The 26,980-nt window shown below is 39.3% G+C and overlaps 2 protein-coding genes across 4 annotated transcripts; both read right to left on the bottom strand.

Moving 5' to 3' along the window:
- Positions 1-286: 286 nt before the first annotated feature.
- Positions 287-14,747, bottom strand: atp6v1b2 (ATPase H+ transporting V1 subunit B2). Its single transcript, XM_051685715.1, has 14 exons — positions 14,533-14,747; positions 13,962-14,017; positions 13,204-13,302; positions 12,996-13,089; positions 12,838-12,915; positions 10,238-10,377; positions 9,619-9,720; positions 9,433-9,530; positions 9,216-9,339; positions 8,661-8,811; positions 8,493-8,575; positions 7,252-7,356; positions 6,823-6,952; positions 287-1,324 (listed from the first exon to the last, which is right to left on the bottom strand). The coding sequence occupies exons 1-14, from the start codon at positions 14,663-14,665 to the stop codon at positions 1,188-1,190; spliced, it is 1,530 nt and encodes a 509-aa protein (XP_051541675.1). The 5' UTR covers positions 14,666-14,747; the 3' UTR covers positions 287-1,187.
- Positions 14,748-15,275: 528 nt separating this feature from the next.
- Positions 15,276-26,769, bottom strand: vsig8a (V-set and immunoglobulin domain containing 8a). 3 transcript variants are annotated; one of them, XM_051685722.1, is made up of 9 exons: positions 26,670-26,769; positions 26,059-26,172; positions 25,847-25,938; positions 21,849-22,018; positions 21,341-21,545; positions 20,308-20,460; positions 16,716-16,838; positions 16,483-16,621; positions 15,276-15,780 (listed from the first exon to the last, which is right to left on the bottom strand). In XM_051685722.1, exons 2-9 carry the CDS (start codon positions 26,088-26,090, stop codon positions 15,615-15,617), a joined length of 1,080 nt encoding a protein of 359 aa, XP_051541682.1. In that variant the 5' UTR covers positions 26,091-26,172; positions 26,670-26,769; the 3' UTR covers positions 15,276-15,614. The 3 variants fall into 3 exon arrangements, with proteins under 3 accessions (XP_051541682.1, XP_051541681.1, XP_051541683.1); XM_051685721.1 differs by lacking the exon at positions 26,670-26,769 and adding an exon at positions 26,369-26,458; XM_051685723.1 differs by lacking the exons at positions 25,847-25,938; positions 26,059-26,172 and having other exon boundaries at positions 26,668-26,734.
- Positions 26,770-26,980: the final 211 nt, after the last annotated feature.

Here is a 26,980-nt window from a genome sequence, read left to right as displayed (position 1 = left end):
TGGAAAACTACCCAAAATGTTTGACCCAAGTTAAACAATTTAAAGGAAATGCTTCCAAATACTAACAAATTGTATGTAAACTTCTGACCCACTGGGAATGTGATGAAAGAAATAAAAGCTGAAATAAATAATTCTTTCTATTATTATTCTGACATTTCACATTCTTAAAGTAGTGATAATAACAGACCTAAGACAGGGAGTGTTTTCTACGATTAAATGTCAGGACTTGTGAAAAACTGAGTTTAAATGTATTTGGCTAAGGTGAATGTAAACTTCTGACTTCAACTGTATATCACATTAAAGTTTATTTCATGAAGCAAATGCTCACAAACACATTTCCAATATAGCTTTCATGCATAAAGTCACAATTTCTTAAGATATGACACATTTTACCACAGTACATATATACATGGCACCAAAATAAATACAATAAATATGTTTACACAACCATAAACAATGACACATTTATTTTCATGTAAATCAGACTAGGGCAAGTTAATTTCATGCCAACATCATAGCTTTCACAAACTTGAATGGCACCTTCTTCGTAAATGAAAAATAAAATAAAAAATCTATTGCTCAATGTATGTTTTTCCTCGTTTCAAGATTAGGTTAGGGCCACTGTGCTTTTATATCTCTTTGAATGCATTCCATGAACATATGGCTTTTTTCATTCTAATCAAATTATAAAGTATATATTTATTACTTCAATATGTACTATATACTGTATAGTAAATTGACTGTAAGGATGACAAATTCATAGAATACCTTAAGATGATATATTCTTCAACTTGGCACTTTTGATACAATTAAAAATCTGGCATTTTTGTGGTGTATACTAATAGTCTTGACAGTTGTTCCAAGAAACTTTGCAGGCTGAGAGAAACTTTGGCCCGTACAACATTATACACCACTTGTTCAAAACACAACACATTGAGCTGGACACAAATATCTTCCCAACTACAGTGTAGCAACAATATTCACGCAATATTTGCTTTACCATTAAGCAACACTCACATAATAAATAAATACCAAGAGCAGCAATGAACAAGCCATGAAAAACAGCTTTGTATTCCATCAATACAGCTTCTAAGACAATAGGATTTGAGCAGATAGAGTGAGTAACATCTAGTGTAGCAGACAGATTCATGGCTGAAGTGAAGTACTGATTGAGCAAGGAAGTAAGATTAATGTTTGGAGTCTCGAGGGTAAAACTCAGCCAGAGTACTCTGAGGAATCCTCTTCAGCATCTCCTTGGGAAAGATTCTCAAAAGCTGCCATCCAATGTCCAAAGTTTCATACACAGTTCGGTTCTCATAAGCACCTGTGGGACAAAGAATGATAAGCCCTTCCTGAATACAGTACATATGCTTTATAGGCTGCTGCCATTCATGCAATCACATCACTAAGTTCTTAATGAATTTAAAATGAGCCTCCTTTATTTGCGGGTCATTCCAATTATGCAGTTTTATGTCCCCCGATCATTTAAGTTCATTATATTGGATAAAATATGAAACTTACAATTTTTAAAGATTATATTTGTTAGTTCCTATCTGTCACTCACTCGACGTTGGTGTCGATGTAGTGACACTAGGGGTCACTCTTGGGAGCCCGAGACACCTCTGGTCTTTGATAAAAGGCCAATGAAAATTGGCGAGTGGTATTTGCATGCCACTCCCCCGAACATACGGGTATAAAAGGAGCTGGTATGCAACCACTCATTCAGATTTTCTCTTCGGAGCCGAACGGTCATGCTCACTGAGCTGAATACTACTGTTCATTCACCTCTGCTGGATCTGACGGCGCATTTCAGCGGCTTCTCCCTCCTCTGCACTGGTGCACTGCAGAGAACGCCCCTGGGCGCTTCGGCAGAAAAACTAGAGAGTATATTTTCTGAAAGAGCATTTTTCCCCTCTAAAAGAGTATATATTTCTCTAAAAGAGCGCACACACGGAACGTCTTTTTAAAGGCGCGTCTGTTTAAAGATGCTTTTCTGATTGTGTGTTATTCCTGGTTGTGCTCGTTATCTCTCGCCTTCTAACGGTCACGATCACTGTCTTTCGTGTCTGGGCACTGCTCACGCGGAGACAGCGTTCGTGGATGGTCATGTTTTCATTGCGAGAATATGTCCATGGCAACGCTGCGGTCGCAGCTCGCCTTCGTAAGAAAGCGAGCCACCCCAGAGGCTCCAGCCTCGGTCCTTTTACCCACGGGTTTGAGGCCAGCGCGGCTAGCACTGGGGGCGATTTGGGGACCCCAATGGGACTGCCTCCGCCGGGTATCCCCCCGCGGACCTCCCATTCCCCAGCACGCTCGTCTGCCCCGATCGGGCTTCCGGGTGAGTCCGCCGCCTCGTCTCACGGCGAGTTTGACCTCTTATTCGGAGCCTGCGAAAGTGATGAGCTCTCGAGCACAGCATCGGAGAGCAGGCTCGTCCAGTCGGAAGCCTCGGCTGGGCTCCTCCCTTCGGGGTCGATCGCCCAGTCACAGGCTGACGCGGAGGTGACGACATGCTTTCCAGGGCAGCCGCGAGCGTCAGTTAGAGTGGAATTCACCACTCTTCCCTGAACCCTCGCGGCTCGGTGATTGGTTCCTGGGCTCGCGGCGCCGCTCAAAGCCACACCCCGCCCCATTCCTTTCTTCCTGGAAGTGCATGAAGAGCTGACAAGGTCGCGGGAGGCACTTTTTACTGCCCGGTCCCGATCTTTTCAGCTTCCCCGCTCTCACTACCCTCGATGGTGGGGCGGCCAAGGGTTATTCGGCAATCCCCCGGTGGATAAAGGCGCTCGCGGTGCACCTATGCCCGCAGAGCGCCGCCACCTGGCGCGGGTGCCCAAAGCCCCCGTCCAAGGCCTGTAGGATTATGTCGTCTCTGACGGCCAAGGCCTACGGTGCCGCTGGACAAGCTGCCTCCGCCCTGCACGCCATGGCTCTCCTGCAAGTCCGCCAAGGCGCTAAAGGAACTGCACGAGGGTAGTTCCGCCCCGGGATTGATGCAGGAACTGCGCTCGGCGACCGACCTCGCTCTCCGAGCGACGGAGGTCACGGCGCAGTCTCTCGGACGGACGTTGGCCACACTAGTGGTCCAGGAGCGCCACCTTTGGCTCAACCTGGTCGAGATGGGTGGGGCCGACAAGACACGATTCCTTGCTGCCCCCATTTCCTAGGCGGGCCTATATCCTGCCCCGGCGCGGCTCAAGATCCCGCACCCCATCTACTCATCACCAAGGGCGTCCCCCTGCGGTGACTGCACCGGCTCCGCCGCAGCCCGCCCCTTCGGCCTGGCCCCGGCGTGGAGCCCACCGTAGGAAGCAGACACCACCCGTCTCGCGGCCGCCCAGAACCCGTGAAAGGCTTCAAAGCGCCCTTGAGACCACGGGTCACGAGGACAGGCCTCTTCCTCCCCCGTCCCAGGCTGTTCCGGGGGTGGTCACAAGGAGCCAGGTAAGTGCTTCGATGTCCTCGGACTCAGCACGGCCACGACGTGGTGTGGCACCCCGAGCTCCGCCCTGCCGCGAGGCCCCACCTGCCGGTACATCCGATGACGTTGTCCCTTTGGTCCCCCTTGCGCGGAACTTGGACGCATGGCTTGTGCCTTCCAGTCCGTCACGAGGGCTGGTCCAGACCGTCTGACTCGGCTGCGCGATTCACTTCGCCGGGCATCCGCCCAGGTTCAGCGGTGTCCACTTCACCTTGGTGAAAGACGAAAACGCTGCTACCTTGCGTGGAGATCGCTACCCTCCTATGGAAGGATGCGATAGAACTGTCCCTCCAGCCGAGATGAAGAAAGGGTTTTACAGCCCCTACTTCATTGTACCGAAAAAAGGCGGTGGGTTGCGGCCAATCTTGGACCTGCGAGTACTGAACCGGGCTTTACACAGACTCCCGTTCAAGATGCTGACGCAAAGACGCATTCTAGCGAGTGTCTGGCATCAAGATTGGTTCGTGGCGATAGACCAGAAGGATGCGTACTTTCACGTCTCGATCCTTCCTCAACACAGACCCTTCCTGAAGTTCGCGTTCGAGGGTCAGGAGTATCAGTACAAGTCCTCCCTTTCGGTCTGTCCCTGTCTCCTCACGTCTTTACGAAAATCGCAGAGGCTGCCCTTGCCCCGTTAAGGGAGGTGGGCATTCGCATTCTCAACTATCTCGACGACTGGCTAATCTTAGCTCACTCTCGAGACGTGTTATGCGCACACAGGGACCTGGTGCTCTCACACCTCAGCCGACTAGGGCTTCGGGTCAACTGGGAAAAGAGCAAGCTCCTCCCGGTTCAGAGCATCTCTTTTCTCGGTTTGGAGTTGGACTCAGTCTCCTTGACGGTGCACCTTACAAACGAGCGCGCCCAGTCGGTGCTGGCCTGTTTGAAGGCGTTCAAACAGAAAACAGCGGTTCCACTGAAACTTTTTCAGAGGCTCCTGGGGCATATGGCATCCTCGGCGGTGGCCACCCCGCTCGGGTTGATGCATATGAGGCTGCTTCAGCACTGGCTCCAGACTCGAGTCCTGAGACGGGCATGGCGCCACGGGACACACCGCGTGGCCATTACGTCGGTCTGTCACCGTCTTTTCAGCCCTTGGACCGACCTCTCGTTTCTACGAGCAGGTGTTCCCCTAGAACTGGTCTCCAGGCGCATCGTTGTCACGACAGACGCCTCCAAAACGGGCTGGGGTGCTGTTGGCAATGGGCACGCAGCCGCCGGCCTCTGGACGGGTCCGCGGCTGCGTTGGCACATCAACTGCCTCGAGTTACTGGCAATTCTGCTCGCCCTGCGGAGGTTCCGGCCGTTGATCCAGGGCAAGCACGTGCTAGTTCGGACAGACAGCACGGCAGTGGTAGCATATGTCAACTGCCAAGGCGGTCTGCGCTCCCGCTGTATGTCACAACTCGCCTGCCGTCTCCTCCAACGGAGTCAGGCGCACCTCAAGTCGCTGCAAGCCACTCACATCCCGGGCAACCTCAACACTTTGGCGGACGCGCCGTCACAACAGGTTACCCTCAAGGAAAAGTGGAGACTCCACCTTCAGGTGGTCCAGCTGATTTGGAGTCGATTCGACAGGCACAGGTGCACCAGTTCGCCTCCCAAGAATCCTCCCCACTGCCCGCTCTGGTACACCCTGACCGAGGGACCGATGTTCGGGGGAGTGGCATGCAAATACCACTCGGCAATTTTCATTGGCCTTTTATCAAAGACCAGAGGTGTCTCGGGCTCCCAAGAGTGACCCCTAGTGTCACTACATCGACACCAACGTCTCGTTCCCTCCATCAGGGAACGGAGGTTACACCAGTAACCATGACGTTTTCTTCTATCACAATAACACAACTAGATGAGTGTAGGGGTACATTTTAAATAATTACACAACTTTGATTTTAGCAGATGTTACTACTTTTGCTACTACTTTACAGGGAGCTATGCACTTCCATCTAAATTTCAAAAATGTTTTTTGGAAATATTGTTTTCATTGCTAACCAATGTATAGGTTTTTCCTATGTCCATAATATAATTCTCTGTCCTGTTAGTCCACACTAATATACCTTTAACAAAAGCCATTTCCTTAAAGGAATAGTTTGCCCAAAAATTATAATTCTTTCATCATTTACTCACCCTTATGTCGTCTCAAATTCGTATGACTTTCTTTCTTCCGAGGAACACAAACGAAGATATTATGATAGAGATATGAGGTGTATATATCTGTACAATGCAAGTCAATGGGGTCCAAAACATCCAAGCTCCATAAAGGACATAAAGGCAGCTTTTAAGTAATACATACGACTTGAGTGGTTTAATCCATGCCTTCTGAAGTCATCAGTTTTGAGTGAAAAACAGACCAAAATATAACTCCTTTTTCGATAAAAATCTTGACATCTGCAGTCTCCTAGGTGCGATCATGATTTGATGCTTGATTATCTGCGCATGTGTCAAGCACAAGTAAGTGTAATCAACCTTCAAATCATGATATATCTCCATCAAAATATCTTTGTGTTCCTCGGAAGAAAGTCATACAGTTTTGAGACGGAAAACAAAAATATCAAAATTAACTTCAAGTTGACACCCTCACGTAAGCTCTTAAAGGAATATACCGTGTTAAATACAAGTTTATTTTAGCTCATTCAACAGCTTTTGTGGCATATTATTGATTACCATAAAAATGTATTTAGACTCGTCACTCAGCAAAAATCTGGGTTCCATTGAGTCACTTAAATGGAAGTGAATGGAACCAATTAGTAAACATTAAAATACTCAATATTTCAAAAGTATAGCCACAAGACAAATAATATACGTGTTAACATGATTTTAGTGTGATAAAATCACTAACCAACCATTTCTATGTAAAGTTATATGCAATTTTACAGTTTGTTCCCATGATGATGTAATGTCAAAAAACCCTAATATGACTGTAAAAGTTACGATTTAAACGACTTTAAAGCTCAAATGATACTAGAGTTTTAACAGAAGAATTAATGTAAGGGCTTTTATAAAATTATAAGCTTTATATTTCTGCCTTTAAACCCTCCAAAAATTGGCCCCATTCACTTCCATTGTAAGTGCCTCAATGTAACCTCCAATTTATTTTAATTTTTTTTCAAGGAGGGACAAGTCGAAAGTCATTTGTGTTGTAATCAACATTATGCCACAAATGCTGTCGATTGAGCTTAACTTGTATGTAACACATGATATTCCTTTAATGCCTCGCAATTTCCAGTACAAATTTACTGCACAGCAAGAATGACTGAAGTCTACCTTTTCAATTCTTTATAAGATACAAAACTGAGAAATGTATTTTTATATCATGGCACAAGTGCTCTCCTGTCCTGACTTACCCTGGGAAATAAAGTTTCTCTCAAATTTCTGTAAGAACTCCAGGTACAACAAGTCATCTGCTGTCAATGCTTCCTCGCCAACCACAGCCTTCATTGCCTGCACATCTTTCCCGATGGCATAACAAGCATACTGTGTAAAGAAAAGAAGCTATGTCACAGCCTTCTCAATCCACCACATCAATTCTCCATATGTGTTTAAAAATAAATAAAAAATAAATAAAAAAAACACTATATGCTCATCAACCATCTTCCAACTAATTTATTGTTCGCAGTGAGAAAAAAAAAAAAAAAAAAAAAAAAAACCTGGTTCATTTTATTTCTATATTAAATACATAAATGGCTCTATCTCTCACAGGGAATAAAATGATTGTGGTCTCTAATGTGGTATTGCTTTTGCTTGGTTTCAAATTTATGTTCTCCTTAACTTACCAGTTGATTAGAGACATCCGAGTGGTCTTTGCGTGTCATTCCCTCACCGATAGCTGACTTCATCAGTCGAGACAAAGAAGGTAGTACATTGATGGGAGGATAGATCTACATTAAAGAGAAAAAAAAGAAAATAATAATAATTACAATTAAAATAAAAAATTGCACATGGTATTCATTCATCTACTACAGGGGTTTTCAAAATTTTTCAAGGACCCCTTGGTGGACAGAGAGATGAAGCAGGGACCCCTTTTTACATACTGTATAAAACTGAGCGTACATGCGTGCAGTACCATATTAAAGTATTAATAAATTTTTATGCCTTGTGAAGCCAATACAATAATCATTATTGATGTACAGAGTCATATATACATTCTTATTTAACTTAAAGGAATAGTTCACCCAAAAATGAAAATTCTCTCATCATTTACTCACCTTCATGCCATCCAAAATGTGTTTGACTTTCTTTCTTTTGCTGAACACAAAGAAAGATATTTAGAAAAATATTTCAGCTCTATTGGTTTTCACAATGCAAGTGAATGGTGGCCAGACCTTTGAAGGTCCAAAAATCACATAAAGGCAGCATAAAAGTAATCCATACGACTCCAGTGGATAAATCCATATCTTCAGAAGTGATATGATAGGTGTGGGTGAGAAATAAAGTCCTTTTTTACTATCAATCTCCACTTTCACTTTCATCTTTTATTTTTGGTGATTTGTGCACACCGCCACCTACTGGGCAGGGAGGTATATTTACAGTAAAAAAGGACTTAAATATTTATCTGTTTCTCACCCACACCTATCATATCACTTTTGAAGACATGGATCAAACCACTGGAGTCTTATGGATTACTTTTATACTGCCTTTATGTGCTTTTTGAAGATTCAAAGTTCTGGTCACCATTCACTTGCATTTGTAAGGACCTACAGAGTGAAAATATTTTATCTAAAAATCTTCGTTTGTGTTCAGCAGAAGAAAGAAAGTCATATACATCTGGAATGGCACAAGGGTGAGTAAAGTATGAGAACATTTTCATTTTTGGGTGAACCATCCCTTAAGTGGGAGGGACAATGAAAAAGTTAGCTGAACTTCAGTTTCTTAACATCAGCTTTGATTTAAGTTAACTTAATATTGTAATCATGTTTTTATCACATTATTTAAATTTTATTTTCATTCAATAATTGACAGACCCCCTGATCTATTAATGCACAGTTCAAACTATGAGTTTGTTTTCATGACTCACCTGTCTGTTATGAAGTTGTCTATCCACATAAATTTGACCCTCAGTGATGTAGCCTGTTAAATCCGGAATAGGATGGGTGATATCTGTGGATAAGATTATAAAAGTGTAAGCATATCTGTTCTCCACACCAGTTATGATGAAAAGAGAACAACTGAGATGTTTGCTAACCATCATTGGGCATAGTTAGGATTGGAATTTGGGTGATGGAGCCATTTCGTCCCTCCACACGTCCGGCTCGCTCATATATTGTGGCCAGATCGGTGTACATGTAGCCTGGGAAACCACGTCGGCCAGGCACCTCTTCTCTAGCTGCAGAGACCTTGAAGAAGATGATTGAGTTTAATACAATGAGTAATGTGGACAGCCTTCATGCTTACAGGCACCTTCCATGAAAAATGAAGATCTATATTTTTTTTTCAACAAAGTCAGAAGTCAGTGAAAGGCGATGTTTAACCTTTAGAATATTTTGATTGCCAACCTGATTTTTTTGTTTTCTTACAATAAATTGGGTAACACTTAAATAGTTGACCTTGATGAATGCAGACAACATTACAATTTGTATAAAAACAGATAAAATAGTTTAACATTTCTAATAGTTTGCAACCAAAACCTTTGTAGGATTTGTGTCTTTAATGTTTTACAAAAAAAATGGGACACCAAAGTGTACCTTCTTCATGGAAAGTGCCAACAGCTGTCAGTATAAATTTACACATTATGTCCTACCTCTCGTAAAGCCTCAGCATAGGAACTCATGTCAGTTAATATGACTAGCACATGCTTCTCACACTGGTAAGCCAGAAACTCAGCTGCAGTGAGCGCAAGGCGAGGGGTGATAATGCGCTCAATCCTGCAACAGGAAATCAAGCATTTTGGTTAATAACATTTCACCCAAGTCAAACCAAAATCCATAAACGTGGGAATATTTCAAGAGGTTACTGACGTGGGATCATTGGCCAAATTTAAAAAGAGGCACACATTGTCCATGGACCCGTTCTCTTCAAAATCTGATTTAAAAAACCTTGCAGTCTCCATGTTGACCTTTAGAAACACAATGTCATGAAGATATACCACTGGTATTAATTTATACAAAGAAATTGTAATCTTTTAAACTGGAAGTGCAGCTCACCCCCATGGCAGCAAACACAATGGCAAAGTTTTCTTCACTGTAATCCATCACATCTTTGGACTTCTTTACCAATCCTGCCTGACGACAGATCTGTGCAGCAATCTGAAGACACACAATTGTAACAGAGTGAGCAAACAATCAAAACAAAGGAGAAAATAACAGCATATTTTCAAATGACAAACAAGATTTGTGCAAAAGTACAAAACTACACAGAAATCTTATGGATAAAAATTTTGATAAACCGATATATCAGCTGCTATTTGGCCATTTTGAGATTTTTGGCATTGGCAGATAACTGTGCCCAATTAGTCATTCTGTCTCGTTTTAATCCAAACCAAATAACAGCCTTGTCAATACATAGTGCACACTTTCGTTTGCTTTTATATTTTATAAAGCAGTATATCAGCCTTTGGCCACCCTGCTCTCTAGATACTGGCATCAGCCATTAAAAAAAATCATACTGGCTGACCACTTGATCTTTTATCTTCGACCTCCAATCACTTTTACATTTGAGACAAATAAAACAGAAAGAGCTCTTAAGAAGAGATGTTTACAATGACAAAGAGACGTAACAAAACATATGAAACACAGGATAGAAAACAGACTGGTGTGATCTCACCTCATTGTGTGGCAGACCAGCTGCAGAGAAAATGGGAATTTTCTGGCCTCTTGCAATGCTGTTCATGCCATCAATGGCAGAGATGCCAGTCTGGATCATTTCCTCAGGATAAATACGACACTGAGGATTAATTGGCTGACCTGCGGGAAACAGGTGGAAATCAGACATAAATACACAAACATACCACTGATGGCAAGTTAGGAACATGATCAGGGATGAGAATTGTAAGAAATTTAACCACTCTGGTTCCGATTCCACTTATATTCTGTGTTCAATACAAGTTTAGCTCAACCAACAGCATTTGTGGCATAATGTTAATCACAAAAACAAATTCGACTCGTCCCTCCTTTTCTTTTAAAAAAAGCAAAAATCACGAGGCTCTTACAATGGGAGAGAATGGGGTCAATTTCTGGAGGGTTTAAAGGCAGAAATTGTGAAGCTTATAATTTTATAAAAGCACTTGCATTAATTCTTTTGTTAAAACGTGTGTATTATTTGAGCTGTAAAGTTGTTTAAATCAATGTTTTTACGGTCATTTTAGGGTTTGTTGACATTACATCAACTTGGCAACAAAGTTGTAAATTTGGCTATAACTTTACACAGAAAAGGTTAGTAAGCGATTTTATCACATTAAAATTACGTTAACATGCATAGTGTTTACGTTTTGTGGCTATATTTTTGAAACGGTGAGTATTTTAACATTTACGAATTGGCCCCATTCACTTCTATTGTAAGTGCCTAACCGGAACCCAGATTTGAGCTTTTATTTTAAAGAAAAAGAGGGACAAAATAAAGTTGAAATACATTTTTGTGCCACCCCTTGAGTCGCAAGTTCGAATCCAGGGCGTGCTGAGTGACTCCAGCCAGGTCTCCTAAGCAACCAAATTGGCCCAGTTGCTAGGGAGGGTAGAGTCACATGGGGTAACCTCCTCGTGGTCGCTATAATGTGGTTTTCGCTCTCAGTGGGGCGCGTAGTGAGTTGTGTGTGAATGCCGTGGAGAATAGCGTGAAGCCTCCAAATGCGCTCAACAAGCCACGTGATAAGATGCGTGGATTGACGGTCTCAGACGCGGAGACAACTGAGATTCGTCCTCCGCCACCCGGATTGAGGCGAGTCACTACGCCACCACGAGGACTTAGAGCGCATTGGGAATTGGCTATTCCAAATTGGGGAGAAAATTAAAAATAAATTAATTAATTTTTGTGTTAATCCACATTATTCTACAAATGCTGCTGAATTAGTTTAACTTGTACTGAACCCAGAATATTTCTATGACAATTCCATTAACAATTATTATAGTACTTTTTAAAATTGGTCCACCTAACTAGGGATGCACCGTTTTTTGGCCGATACCAATTTTAACAAATTATAGGCAGATAACGGTACGATATTTTGCCATTTTATTTTGTCATCAGATCACTTACAAAAAATCTAGAGTTCTGGCAAACTAGCCACAAATTTGCCATTCATTATTTTCACATGCAAATGAGATTGTGATTCACTGCAAATGTTTGCCAGAAGTTTGCAGCTCTTCACCGGTAGTGGTGAACCTCCAGCAAACCTTTGGCAACAATAGACAATCTGCCGCAAAGCCAATTTGCATGTGGAAATAATCAGGGGCGAATATGCGGCAAATTCGCCACAAACTCTCGATTTTTGTAAGGAATGCTTACAAAAGCTTTTTTTATTTTATTTTATTTTTTTTTACTGTTCTAACAATAAATAATTTCCATTGAACATTGGATTAGTTGAACACATGACAGGCCAAAATTTTAAAGAGAACCACAGTGAAAGACAAACACAAGATAAATAAAAAAAAAGAGATAAGAAAAAAAAGAAAAAAAGTAACTAAATATGTTAAAATGATGATTGCTATGAAATTATTATTATTTTTTAAACTTTTTTCAAAAACATTTTTGAACTTCTGTTTTTGCAGTTTTAAACGGAGCCTTTTAAGGTTTAGTAATCGCACAAGGCCATATTGCAATTTCAATCTTAATTCAATCAATCATGTAGCATTAATGGATATCATACTGATGTCTCAGAGGTCAAAGAGTTTTGGATGATTTCCCTCATCATGTAGGTCAGTGCTGCGTTCACAACTGTTATGTCCGTTTATGGTGGTTTTTCCACATTAACGTTAAAACAAGAAAGAATAAATAAATAAATAAAATAAATACAAATTAAGCATTACATGTTCTAGAAGTGCCAACCCTTCTAGATTTCGTAGCTTTTATTATTTCTATATTGTGCATTTGAATTCACAGGGTTTTTACAAAGTGTATTACTAATTCATTATAAAAAGTTTTCAAATCGGTGTTTTCATGCTTATTACAATTATGCCGATGGTTTTAATTTGGTCAATAATTGGCCGATAAATATCGGCAGTCGATACATCAGTTCATCCCTACTCCTAACTATGTTAAACAAAAAATATACTATGAAAAAAAAAAATTATTGAACAAAACATCATAAAATCATTCTGTTCCTGATTCTTAACCCTAAGCATGACAGACCATGTACTGCACTACAAAGTTATGTCTCACTCAAATAACATACGTCCGAAATGTTTGAAATGAAGTTACTGAATTCAATGTACCCATAATGTCTAAATAGTCCTCAGCCAGCACTGCAGGTCCCCGATCAATTGGCTTTCCTGATCCATTGAAAACCCGACCTGCAATAAACCACAAATTTTAGCGAATACATATAATTACAAAAAACATGAGCACAATGCATTCCTGTTTTATTTCTTACCCAGCATATCCTCAGACACAGGTGTTCGCAAAATGTCCCCTGTAAATTCACATGTGGTTTTTTGGGCATCGATACCAGATGTTCCCTCAAACACCTAAAAATTAAACAATGAGGGACGGCTACTGCTCAGATAAAAAGATGGAAGAAAACCAACAAAATAAATAAATAAATAAATAAATAATAATGTAAACGATGCATTTTCCCTGACCTGAACCACGGCTTTGGAGCCTGTGACCTCCAGCACTTGTCCACTCCTCTTGGTGCCATCAGGAAGAGTCAGGTGGACAATCTCAGCATACCTGGGAAACTGCATCAGATGTACAAACATTATAAAATACCTGTTGATATAAAATCGAAGAACAAGTACGGTACAGCACATTCAAAACAACTTAAATCTGCCATTGCATTGGCGTATGTATGCACGATTATTATGACGACAATGAAAGTCTATGTAAAGGTGGCGGCATTTCATAATTACCTTGTGAACGAAACAAACACATGTTGAGAAAATCAACATATAGAAGTAGACATTAATCATATTTGCTTAATTATCTTACTTTGGATTGGGCTCATATAAAAATACACATAAACCAGCCATTGACTTCTACATGAACATAGATCTTAATTCACATTTGAGACTACAGAAATGCATTCACATTTTCATAGTTGAGTGACAAGACTTTCAAAGTGTGATTAGATGAGTGGATGCATAAAAGGGGCAGGGCTGTCACTAACATTCACAGGGCCCAGGAAATACTTTAAAAGAGTAGGCTATACTGTACATAGAACTTAGTGGGGCACCCACATTACAGGGCCCGGGATACCCCCTGACACCTGGAAAGAATGTAAAGTTGTGACTACACGTCACATTATGTTCATAAAACAATGGTGAAAAGACGATTTAATCAAATCAATCAACAGTAACAGTAATAGTGAAAAAAAAAAAATTATGTAGAAATCCATTACCTTCACTTGATCCAAAATTACCAGGGGCCCATTGACACCAGCCACAGTTTTATACGCTGTGCAAACAATAACAGATGCATGTCACAATAGTGTTTTCATAGTCTATATCAAATTACACATACAACTGAGTCACACAGAGATCAATGATGCAACTGAATGACAAATCTCAAAACCTCCCTGGATGTCATGACATCATCAGTACATTTGATGACACTGCCAACATGATGCAGTTCCTGAGTTGCACAGTCATCACTGACATGCATGCATCACTGAGTATTTATTAACATCGATTGTGATTAAAATCAAATAATCTCATGCACTTGCACGAACGAGAAACATCCCCGTTTGTTAGCAGGCTGTCATCAGCTGATCCTGGATTCACCTGACAACGTATAGTATCCAAATCATGTATGGACAGTCTCAGAAACAATACAATAATGGACGTTACACATTTAGAGCTGAAATAACATGCCGATAATGATGCTGACAAGATGCAGTATGTTATTCATACAGACATCACATCACCGAATCGCTCCGGTGGGTTTGTTTTTCAGGGGCCCTGGACACTCACTTAATCTCGGCTGAGAAATGTAGTCACGAGTGACGGAGAGCACATTTTCCCGAACGGCGACGTGTTTGCTCCCGGTAACAGCAGACGATATTTCGCTCACGGCCCCGCTCACCATTCCTCTAAGAGCCTTCATGATGACTATACTCCACAAAAATCACACTAGGAAGCAAATCGTGAGAACACGGCTGCACATGCGAAGTAGTGGTTAGGTGTTTATCCCCCCTCCCCTATTCAAAATCGACGCAGTGGACGCTGATGCCATCTAGTGGAGACTGGGCAGATGACAGGACATTGCATTCAGTGTGACATGCTACATCACACTAGTGAAAATACGTATATATTGCATTTTTATATTTTAACATTACAATTTTCAATATTATTAGGATACTTGCTGTTTCAAAGGTTACTCAAGATGAGGTTATATGGCCATAAACAAAAAAAAAAAAAAAAAAAAAAAAGGCAAGCTGTTTGTAATTACACTGTTTTAAACATGTAAAAACAAAATATATTGCTTACTTTGCAATTATGCAATTTAGGGAGAATAAAAAGCGACAAAAAACTGCAAAATGAACAAATTTTATCAAGTAAAAAAACACTTAAGAATACAGTAGCTAAGAGAACAACAGTCAACACATCATATTAAACATCATTTTTTATGATCTCATAGACTTTTAAAGCTCATAGAAAAATCATACAATATTTTATTTTAGAATCTTAAAAAACAGCAACAACAGAAGCTCATTATCACAACAAATCCTGAATTAAACTCTTTTTACAAGTTCTACTAAATAATATATATATATATATATATATATAAAAAATCAAATATTTGCTGATTAGCATATCTTAAAAAAACAAACAAAAAAACATCATCCATGGTCCATATCTCATATTTGTGAATAACATTTTGACTCTGTATTGCATTTTGCAACATGAGTGGCAAACATTCCAGTTAAAAGACAGAAAAAAGTCACTTTTATTCTTTGAATAACTGTAAACCAATGACGATAAGTAAAGCTTCAAGCTCCAGTGAAACTGCACATGTTGATTAAACTGACACTGTATGAAGAACAAACACTCTCTCACACTGCATAGCCAAATCTGCTGTCATACTTCGCAGTGCTGTTGCTGGTGTTAGTGGAAGATGGATGTTCTTCGTGAGTTTGGCCCACTTGGCTGTAGGCCACTCCTGATCGGAAGCTGGACACTCGGCTGGTAGGGCGACTCTCAGGGGCAGGAGCGTCTTCCCTTTAAGGATAAAAAAAAAAAAAAAAAAGAAAAACTGTTTTACAAGGACATCAAACCATCTCACATCACATGATGTACAATAATAAGAGAGTGGAATTGGCCAAAAATGTGTTGGTCAAAATTCAGAATTTAAGAATTACCTACCTTTATCACTTAATTAAGTTAATTAATTTAATATAATGAAATATATAGTGCTGGTCCTCTAATGTGATTGGACAAGAAACAATCCAAGAGCCTTGATAAAAATAACTAAATGTTATGTCTAAAATATACTCAATTTGAACTTCATTAATATTATAATAGTTCCTCAAAATTATCTTCTTGTTTATGGAACTGTTGTATAAAAGCAATAACACACATGCAGTTGTGCTGTTGTACTGAATATCAGGATGGTTGTGATTACCTAAAGCCGAATCACAGTCGTAGCACTCTTGCTTCTGGTATATTGCTTAAATATATAAATTAAATGCACAATTGTACAGGTAGCATTACAAACATTGAATATTAATATCATCTAATGCTTCTTGAAACATTCTGTTGTGTGTATGATACCATGTTTACGTCCTTAAATTAACATTTTAATTCCAATTCTGCATTCTATTTGCTACTTCAATTCAAATTCAATTTAAATTCGGGAATTGAATTCTATATATTAAATTCTGAATGGAGCACAACCCTGGAAAGGTGGGATGTTTATTTCACCTAATCTCATTGGAGAAATCTTTGTCATGTCGATTCCAGTCACATCTGAAGATGACGAGCCATATGATCAACAGGACAATCATGATGAGCAGCAAACATCCAACAACAGTGCCTGTGATCACCCCAGCTCTGTTAGGAGCTATCAAAGATCAGGAAAAACAGTGAATGTTAGTCAACACAAAATCTCTGGTCTTTTGATGAACATTGCGGCTGCAGTGTGTTTTCATACTTACGCTTTACAGCTTGAAGGTTCAGCCGACAGCTCTCTTTCCCTACCGCATTTGAAACTTCACAGGAGTAGATACCAGAGTGACTTTCAGAGTGATTACTAATCAGAAGCTCTCCTGTGACAGAGTCTAAATTTATGTATGGAGAGACAAGACACAAAACATGAAGTAAATATAAAGTAAAATAAAAGAGAGCCATTTTCTGACTCGCTTAAAACACACTTTTCACACTGTCACTAGTTTGTTTATTTTGTCAACTAACAATGTCCAACCGTGGATATATTGTAAAAAACAGAACAAAAAATCGTTTGTATCTGAAAGGTCAAGAATAAATGACATTTCCACCATATCTAAATTAAGTATATTGTTTGATAACATTCTGTGGTGGAAAGACATTTTAAACTTGTATATATATACACACACATACACACTGGCAGCCAGAAGTTTGGAATACTGTACAGATTTTGCTGTTTCAGAAGGAAATTAGTACTATAATTCACCAAAGTGGCATTCAGCTGATCACAAAGTATAGTCAGGACATTACTGATGTAAAAAACAGCACCATCACTACTTGAAAAAAGTCATTTTTGATCAAATCTAGACCAGCAGCCATCACTCCAACACCTTATCCTTGAGTAATCATGCTTAATTGCTAATTTGGTACTAGAAAATCACTTGCCATTATATCAAACACAGCTGAAAGCTATTTGGTTCGTTAAATGAAGCTTAACATTGTCTTTGTGTTTGTTTTTAAGTTGCCACAGTATGCAATAGACTGGCATGTATTAAGGTCAATATTAGGTCAAAAATGGCAAAAAAGAAACAGCTTTCTCTAGAAACCCGTCAGTCAATAATTGTTTTGAGGAATGAAGGCTATACAATGCCTGAAATTGCCAAAACTGAAGATTTCATACAAAGGTATACAATAGAGTCTTTAAAGACAAAGGACAACTGGCTCTAACAAGGACAGAAAGAGATGAGGATGGCCCAAATGTACAACTAAACAAGAGGATAAGTACATCAGAGTCTCTAGTTTGAGAAATAGATGCCTCACATGTCCTCAGCTGACAGCTTCATTGAATTCTACCCACTCAACACCAGTTTCATGTACAACAGTAAAGAGAAGACTCAGGGGTGCAGGCCTTATGGGACGAATTGCAAAGAAAAAGCCACTTTTGAAACAGAAAATCAAAAATAAATGGTTAGAGTGGGCAAAGAAACACAGACATTGGATAACAGATAATTGGAAAAGAGTGTTATGGATCTTAACCCCACTGAGCTTTTGTGGGATCAGCTAGACTGTAAGGCGCGTGAGAAGTGCCCGACAAGACAGCCACATCTATGGCAAGTGCTACAGGAAGTGTGGGGTGAAATGTCATCTGAGTATCTGGACAAACTGACAGCTAGAATGCCAAGGATCTGCAAAGCTGTCATTGCTGCATGTGGAGGATTTTTTTGATGAGAACTCTTTGAAGTAGTTTTGGCCACCAGTGTATATTATGTTAAACAAATCAAAACAAATCTTATATTTTGGCTTCTTTAAAGTAGCCACCCGTAGTCACAAGTGGTTTACCTTGATTTTTCTTTGTTTTCAACACACATCACATCCCATATTTAATCTCAAATGTGTTCTTCACTGACACTAAAATATACTAACTTTTCGGTATATTGTTTCCGAGAGTTACAGTGCCCAAGGATCAGCCACATTATGCTGACTCACTGACAAGCATCATCTCCTTTTAGACATTTTGAGAAGCGTCTGTCTGCGTTCCGCAAGACTACCACAAAACATGCCCACAACAAGTCACGCCCCCTTCAAATAACCAGCGAGATGCTTAAAGTCAGCATGAAATCAAAACTGACCCTATTTATTTTATTAATGCATGTTACTGGTCTCATTGTGAAGGATTCATCCATGCATATTTGCTATTTTATCATTTTTTTGACCTTGTAAACTTTAATCAAAATGTCATAACTTGATCTTCTAGTGAAATGACTGACTCTTCTCTGCTGAAGTATGCAAGTGGTAGTCAGTTTTAACCCTGCCCCTTCAAGGGTCTTGCAAACAAACTTGACATCAAAGCAGCTAATGCAGAGATGAAAAGGTGCATTTTCGGCTGTTTCCCCTCAAAACTCCCGTTTCTTACCCCAAATGTCTTTGGTTATGGGCCAGCTAGATTGAATTTACATTTTGAAGGAGGAGGAATAATGGCAAATTTGTGGTTGTGTTTGAGACATTTCATACCTGAATTGCTGAGGTCATCACTACTGAATACAATGCAACCTGGATGCCTCCAGAGTTTATTCATATTTTTAAATGCAGATATCTTGGAATGTACAGCACGAGTAAGTGTTTTTGTTTCTTCTCCCTTTTATATTTAGTGGATTGGGATTCAAAATGTTAAAATATTGTGATCTTTTACTCGCTCATTTCTCAGCGACTACAGCATCGTTGTAAGCAAAGACCGCGATTCGTATTCAGATCTGCCTCCACTTTTCACAATCCAATCAACAACCGATGGATAGAATCAAGTCCCCGCCCTACATTTTTTTCTTGTTTGATAAGCAACTTCCGTTTCATGCTGACTTTAACAGAACCCATCTATATAGGGGAGCCTACAAGCTAAGCATAAAATAACATAACACGGTGGTTCCATAGACATTCCATGGGCGGTACACTGGCAAGGAGACAAGATGCCGTTCTTTCTGAATGGATGTCTATGGAGGAGATGCTTCAGTGTGCTGAATAAACTGCTTTTGTGAGGAAACTTGACTGCCTGTCCATCAATCTTCAACATGTTTTATATTAAACAGTCCTTTTGGAATGAACTATGTGTGGAGTTTTCTATGATAAAATTGCTGTTTTATAAGAGAAGTCACAGACAATTTTGCGACAGGTAGGTGTTAGTTTACGGCTCTCACCATTCATTTGTATGGTAACCACAAATCAGGCTTCTAATTTAAATGTCGGCTAATTTTAATATATTGATGCCTCAAAAATATATCGATAAAATAACGTACCGATCAATAATTGATATATATATATATATATATATATATATATATATATATATATATATATATATATATATATATATATTTTATGGCATCCCTAGTTGTAAGTGTATATAAAATACTTTAACAGGATAAATGCTAAAATATTTTTGTTTATTTCACTCATTCTTCAAATTATCATAGTTACAAAAATGTAAAAATTCATGTTTTGATGGATTTTCATATTTTTACGATTTAAAGTCTGGGTCTAGGGCAAAGGTAAAACAATAAAATCTATTTTTAAAGGGAATTAGAAAAGTAATCAAAATAATCAAAACCAAAGACATGGTTTTCAAAATATTATATAAAATGTTAGTCTTAATAAAAAATAAGCCCTAAAGTATTCAAAGTTAAAGAAAAACTCTATTTTTAGGGTGTTACTGTATCAATCTTTCCTTTAATTCTGAAATTGTATTTTATTATAAACAATGTTTTAATTAAATTGAAAACATTGTTAAAATGAAATAATCATATTATTATTAAAAGATACATGGACATTGTAGATTAAATAGTGACCAACATTACCAGCAGAGTGCGCACTTACTCTGAATTGCGTCTGGAGGAACGGATCCTCCATTCTCTCTTCTCCAGGAATAGACTAGAGGTGCAGAGCCTTCCTCTGATCTGCAGCGCACTGACACTGGCTCACCCACGGCTTCTCCTCTGTCTACCCAACACTTCGGCACAGACGGCTTCACTGCCACACACACAAAACAAAATAGGGGCAACAGAGACTAAACATGGTATAATTTACCTGTACAAATTCAAGGCTCCTGGAATAATGCCAATGTGCAGTTCTATAGGGAGGCAAAAGCAGTGCTAGAGTGCATATTATTTCCCTCAAGGTCTCTTTTCTTTAGAAACAAACAAATAAAAAAAAATCTCAAGGCTAATTCTGCTTTATTTCTGACAGCAACAGCAGATGAAATAAAAGGAAACCTTCAGTGGAAAAATCCAAATTTGAAAGGTCTGAGGAACCTGAGGAACTCTTGAGTGCAGGAAAATTAGAGAAAAGGGCACAAATAAAGTATATTTTAAAAGATTAAAATACCAATGCAACTTTTACATATCCTGTAACTGAAAGTACATAAGAAATATCACTATGGAAATGAAAGAATGAGCTTAAAGACCCCATGCAATTGCTTGATGAGTTCACATATTGATATATTTCCTATTGAAACAGGAAACTGAGGTGACATATCGAAGTGTTTGTCCATTTTTGGTAATAGCCCATAGCTTTTAGTTTATGTCACAGCTATGAACACTATGTGACTCTACCCTCCCTAGCAACCGGGCCAATTTGGTTGCTTAGGAGACCTGGCTGGAGTCACTCAGCACACCCTGGATTCAAATTCGCCACTCCGCAGGTGGTAGTCAGCATCACTGTACTCGCTGATCAACCCAGGCCCCCCCAAAACTCCAATTTTGATACAATGGGGTCTTTAAGAAAACTAGAGATCCTAATGCAAAAGAAACATTTGCCATGCTCTAATTAGGCTACTTAACAATTTAATTAGTGGACTGCAGTTAATTAATTCACTTAAACTTAGAGGATGACTAGAAATAGCTGTTATTACCCATAACAATCAGTGAGATTTTCCGACTATCCACTCCAGGTGCTTTTTTCACTTTGCACTGGTAGGTTCCAGCATGATTGGCAGCCAGTGAGGTTATAGACAGAGATGCATCTCCCTGGGCAGGGTCTGTAGCTGTAAAGTCCACACCTTTCATAAAAGCAGGGTCACTATGGATATATTTCCTTCCACCTGTATATGATATGATCTAATGGAAAAAATCAAACATTTTCTATTAAATACATTTTCGATTGCAGCTTGAAGCTCTAATTGATTGTACACTTTACATACACTACAATGGCCAAATGTATGTGGAGACCCTGTAGTAATGAACAGGTTTGGTCAGTGATTTCAAAGTGATGGTCTGGATGAATACAGGAGTGTATCATTTTAAAAGTTTTCATTTGATTTTTAATAACATATCTAAAATGTTAATGACACTCTAGTCAAAGCAGTGTCTAGGGAGACTAAACATTCATTTGTATAAACACTGACAGATTGCCTTACGTACCATGTGGTCCTTCTGTGTTGTGTCGGGGCTGATGACTGACCACTCAATGTCAAGCTCGCCTATGTCTGCTGGACTTGATGTGTAGGCACAGTCTAATGTAACTTGTTCCCCCTGAGCCATCTGCATAGTTTGTGGTCCACTGGAGGTCACTTTCATTGCTAATGTCACATCTGAACAAGTTTAGTGAAAGATTTAAGTAATGCGTAGGTGCAATTTCCATTAACTTGCAAAGATCTCTATTGATGTAAGGTCAATTGTCTTCAAACTGGTAATATAACATGGTTGAAAAACTGAAAGACAAACAGACATTATTAATAATTGCAAGCTAGACTGAAAATTACTAAAATGAATTGAAAGACAATACCAGTCAAAAGTTTGGACACTACTGTATAATTACTATTTTCCAGATTTTAGAATAAATGTGAAGTCATCAAAATTATGAAACAATAAAAATGGGGTATGGGAATTATGGAGAGACCAAAACTTTGTAAGCAAATTCAAACAAATCTTACTGTATATATACAGTGCATCCGGAAAATATTCACGGCGCTTCACTTTTTCCACATTTTGTTATGTTACAGCCTTATTCCAAAATGGATTTAATTAATTATTTTCCTCAAAATTCTACAAACAATACCCCATAATGACAACGTGAAAGAAGTCTGAAATCTTTGCAACTTCATTACAAATAAAAAATAAAAAAAATAAAAAAACATGTACATAAGTATTCACAGCCTTTGCCATGACACTCAAAATTGAGCTCAGGTGCATCCTGTTTCCACTGATCATCCTTGAGATGTTTCTACAACTTTATTGGAGTCCACCTGTGGTAAATTCAGTTGATTGGACATGATTTGGAAAGGCACACACCTGTCTATATAAGGTCCCACAGTTAACAGTGCATGTCAGAGCACAAACCAAGCCATGAAGTCCAAGGAATTGTCTGTAGACCTCCGAGACAGGATTGTATCGAGGCACAGATCTGGGGAAGGGTACAGAAAAATTTCTGCAGCATTGAAGGTCCCAATGAGCACAGTGGCCTCCATCATCCGTAAATGGAATAAGTTTGGAACCACCAGGACAATTCCTAGAGCTGGCCGCCCGACCAAACTGAGCGATCGGGGGAGAAGGGCCTTAGTCAGGGAGGTGACCAAGAACCCGATGGTCACTCTGACGGAGCTCCAGCGTTTCTCTGTGGAGAGAGGAGAACCTTCCAGAAGAACAACCATCTCTGCAGCACTCCACCAATCAGGCCTGTATGGTAGAGTAGCCAGACGGAAGCCACTCCTCAGTAAAAGGCACATGACAGCCCGCCTGGAGTTTGCCAAAAGGCACCTGAAGGACTCTCAGACCATGAGAAACAAAGATTGAACTCTTTGGCCTGAAAGGCAAGCATCATGTCTGGAGGAAACCAGGCACCGCTCATCACCTGGCCAATACCATCCCTACAGTGAAGCATGGTGGTGGCAGCATCATGCTGTGGGGATGTTTTTCAGCGGCAGGAACTGGAAGACTAGTCAGGATCGAGGGAAAGATGAATGCAGCAATGTACAGAGACATCCTTGATGAAAACCTGCTCCAGAGCGCTCTGGACCTCAGACTGGGGCGAAGATTCATCTTCCAACAGGACAACGACCCTAAGCACACAGCCAAGATAACAAAGGAGTGGCTACGGGACAACTCTGTGAATGTCCTTGAGTGGCCCAGCCAGAGCCCAGACTTGAACCCGATTGAACATCTCTGGAGAGATCTGAAAATGGCTGTGCACTGACGCTCCCCATCCAACCTGATGGAGCTGGAGAGCTCCTGCAAAGAAGAATGGGAGAAACTGCCCAAAAATAAGTGTGCCAAGCTTGTAGCATCATACTCAAAAAGACTTGAGGCTGTAATTGTTGCCAAAGGTGCTTCAACAAAGTATTGAGCAAAGGCCGTGAATACTTAAGTACATGTGATTTTTTTTCGTTTTTTATTTTTAATAAATTTGCAAAGATTTCAAACAAACTTCTTTCACATTGTCATTATGAGGTATTGTTTGTAGAATTTTGAGGAAAATAATGAATTTAATCCATTTTGGAATAAGGCTGTAACATAACAAAATGTGGAAAAATTGAAGCGCTGTGAATACTTTCCGGATGCACTGTACAGTATTTTGGCTTCTTTAACCCTTGTGTTGTGTTCATTTGTGCTAACACCTTGCTCAAAAATGGCTCACTAAGATTGTTAATAAATCTCTCATATTGGATATACACTCACTGAGCACTTTATAAGGAACACCTATACACCCTCTTGTTCAAGATACAGGTCAGGAATTTCAGTTAATGTTCACATCAACCATCAGAATAGAGAAAAAATGTGATCTCAGTGATTTTGACCATGGCATGATTGTTGGTGTCAGATGGGCTGGTTTGAATATTTCTGCAACTGCTGATCTCCTGGGATTTTCACACACAACAGTCTTTAGAGTTTACTCCGAATGGTACCAAAAACAATAAACATCCAGTGAGGGGCAGTTCTGTGGATGGAAACACCTTGTCGATGAGGTCAACGGAGAATGGCCAGACTGGTTTGAGCTGAAAGAAAGGCTACGGTAACTCGGATAACCACTCTGTACAATTGTAGTGAGCAGAATAGCATCTCAGAATAAACAACACGTTGAACCTTGAGGCAGATGTGCTACAACAGCAGAAGACCACGACGGACACTTTATTAGGACCATAGTGTTCCTAATAAAGTTCTCAGTGAGTTTATATATATCCATCACAAATGGATCTACAAAATGGTAACACTTTACAATAAGGTTGCATGCATTAACATTAGTTAATGCATTAAGTATCATGAACAAACAACGAATAATATTTTTTTTTACAGCATTTAGTAATCTTTGGTAATGTTAGTTAATAAAAATACAATTGTTCATTGTTAGTTCATGTTATTTCATAGTGCATTAACTAATGCTAACATATACAACTTTTAATTTTAAAAATGTATTAGTATATGTTGATATTAACATTAACCAAGAATTATAATAAGTATTTTTTCATTGTTAGTTCATGTTAACTAATGTTGTGAACTAATATTAACAAATGAATCCATACTGTAAAGTGTTACCACAAAATGTCCAAGTAGTGTACATTTTTCAAAACATTTTCAAAATAATTCAAAACAACAGCACCACACTGAGGATGTAATAGCATGTATAATATGTAAGTGTACATGCCTATGGAATACTGATAATTCACCAATGTTGCATGAATTAGTTACTTGTATGAAGATAGTACTCATTTGTCTTGTCATAAACAAAGAATGGTGTCCCGGGTCACTACAGGCATGAGGTATGCATTTGAGTTAAACAATATTGAAGGAGTTCCTATGAATGCTGGACACTTGTTGGCTGCTTTTCCTTCATTATCCAGTCTATCTATTGTTATTAAAATGTTGGATTTGTAAAGACATTCACACAAAGGCACACTCTATATTTATCTACAAAACTTTCAAACATTCAAGCATCAGCCTTTAAAGGGTTTTTAAGATGAGAAATATAAATTCTGTGAAGTTTGTTCCAACTTTTGACTGGTAGTATTCCAAAAAACTAGAGTGAATAGAGAGTAAAACTTGTCTGTTAAAGATATCATTCAGTTGTTTCTAGGTAATTCAGTTTTAAGGATGATCATTTTCAATTTTAATTCTAAAACCCCATCTGTCTGGTTTAATAGGCCTAGTGTTTACCCAGCTAAAGTTCTTAGCCACCATCTTGGTGCTTTCTCATGAATTATTCATATGAGCTCATGTAATGAAACGCTCTATGAACTAAATGACTAATATCTGGGCTCGGTCCAGATGCTTGTGAATAAATTCTACCAGAATCAATGATGTGGATGAAGGAAAACCTAAGAACTTTAGCTGTGTTGTGAGTAGAATGTACAATGAATGTGGTCTACAACAAATTGTGTTCAAATTCAAAAAGTTTTTTTTTTTTTTTTTCGGGAGAAGAAACTTACGTGCTTTGAGAAACAGTGTTAGCACAGACAATATCATAAACGAAAACAGTGGGGACAAACTTGTTCGTCTAACGCAAGGCCATTTTGGACATCTGTGGGAGATTAAAGTAAAAAGAGAGTCAAAGCTAGAGGAGAAGAGAGCAATAGAAAATGAATGAGTAGACACACAGATAATGAGCATGTCTTGCTGGGTAGCATATTTTGAACTTAACCCTGTGAGAAAGCAGATTTTTGGTACATTCATGTTTGGAAACACTTTACTGTGAAACTTCCTCTCGTTCAGATGGTTAGGGATTTTATGACATATGCCTAGCCGAGAAAAGAAGCTGCAAAAAGAACAGATATATTTTACACCAGTAATTCATCAGTACCATACAGAGCAGACATTTGTGATTAAATATACCGAAAAAATGTCACTATAGCAGATACAGGACACGCAATTTTAAACACTGTAACAGTATAGTTATGGTACAGAAGTAAAAATAACTTCCTTGTAGTGACCCAAAAGACATTTAAACTTACAACAACATAGTAAAAAGTTTCTTTTCTACTTCCCTGCTTTAAGACAACAGAGTACATCTTTGTTGTTCTATCTTTTTAAACACTATATCCATTCTTCCTCCTACACTATTTTGAGAACATATAACCCTTTTATTCACCACAATCGGTCATGTACCACACATTATACAACAGAAGAAATATTTTGGGCTGCTCCTAAGCTGATCGACTGGAACAACCAGTTCCAAAGTATCTGAGCTTACCCGAGCAAGATTAAGGTCATAACAACATAAATTAAAATAGAATTATGAATAGAAACTTACACATGGAGGTCTCCCAGTTTAAGTCCTCGTTTACTTCACCTGAATGGCTCCACTGTTAGAAAACAAGTCTCCTCTGGTATCAAGTGAAGGGGTGCCATGGAGATATGGTCCATGGAGACAGGTCTCAGGTGACAACTGGTTACTCCACTCAGAAAAACAAAGGAAACAATAACAAATTATTGCATAATTTAAGTAGATCAGGACATTGGTCTATTTGCAATTGTATTTATTCAAAATAAGTAATTTGTAATTTGTAACGTATTCTGTTAGATTACTCAAGGTCAGTAACGTATTCTAAATACTTTGGATTACT

This window comes from Myxocyprinus asiaticus, chromosome 43 (genome assembly GCF_019703515.2).
Source record: "Myxocyprinus asiaticus isolate MX2 ecotype Aquarium Trade chromosome 43, UBuf_Myxa_2, whole genome shotgun sequence".
Classification (NCBI taxonomy): domain Eukaryota; kingdom Metazoa; phylum Chordata; class Actinopteri; order Cypriniformes; family Catostomidae; genus Myxocyprinus; species Myxocyprinus asiaticus.
This window is presented reverse-complemented; position numbering and strand designations above follow the sequence as displayed.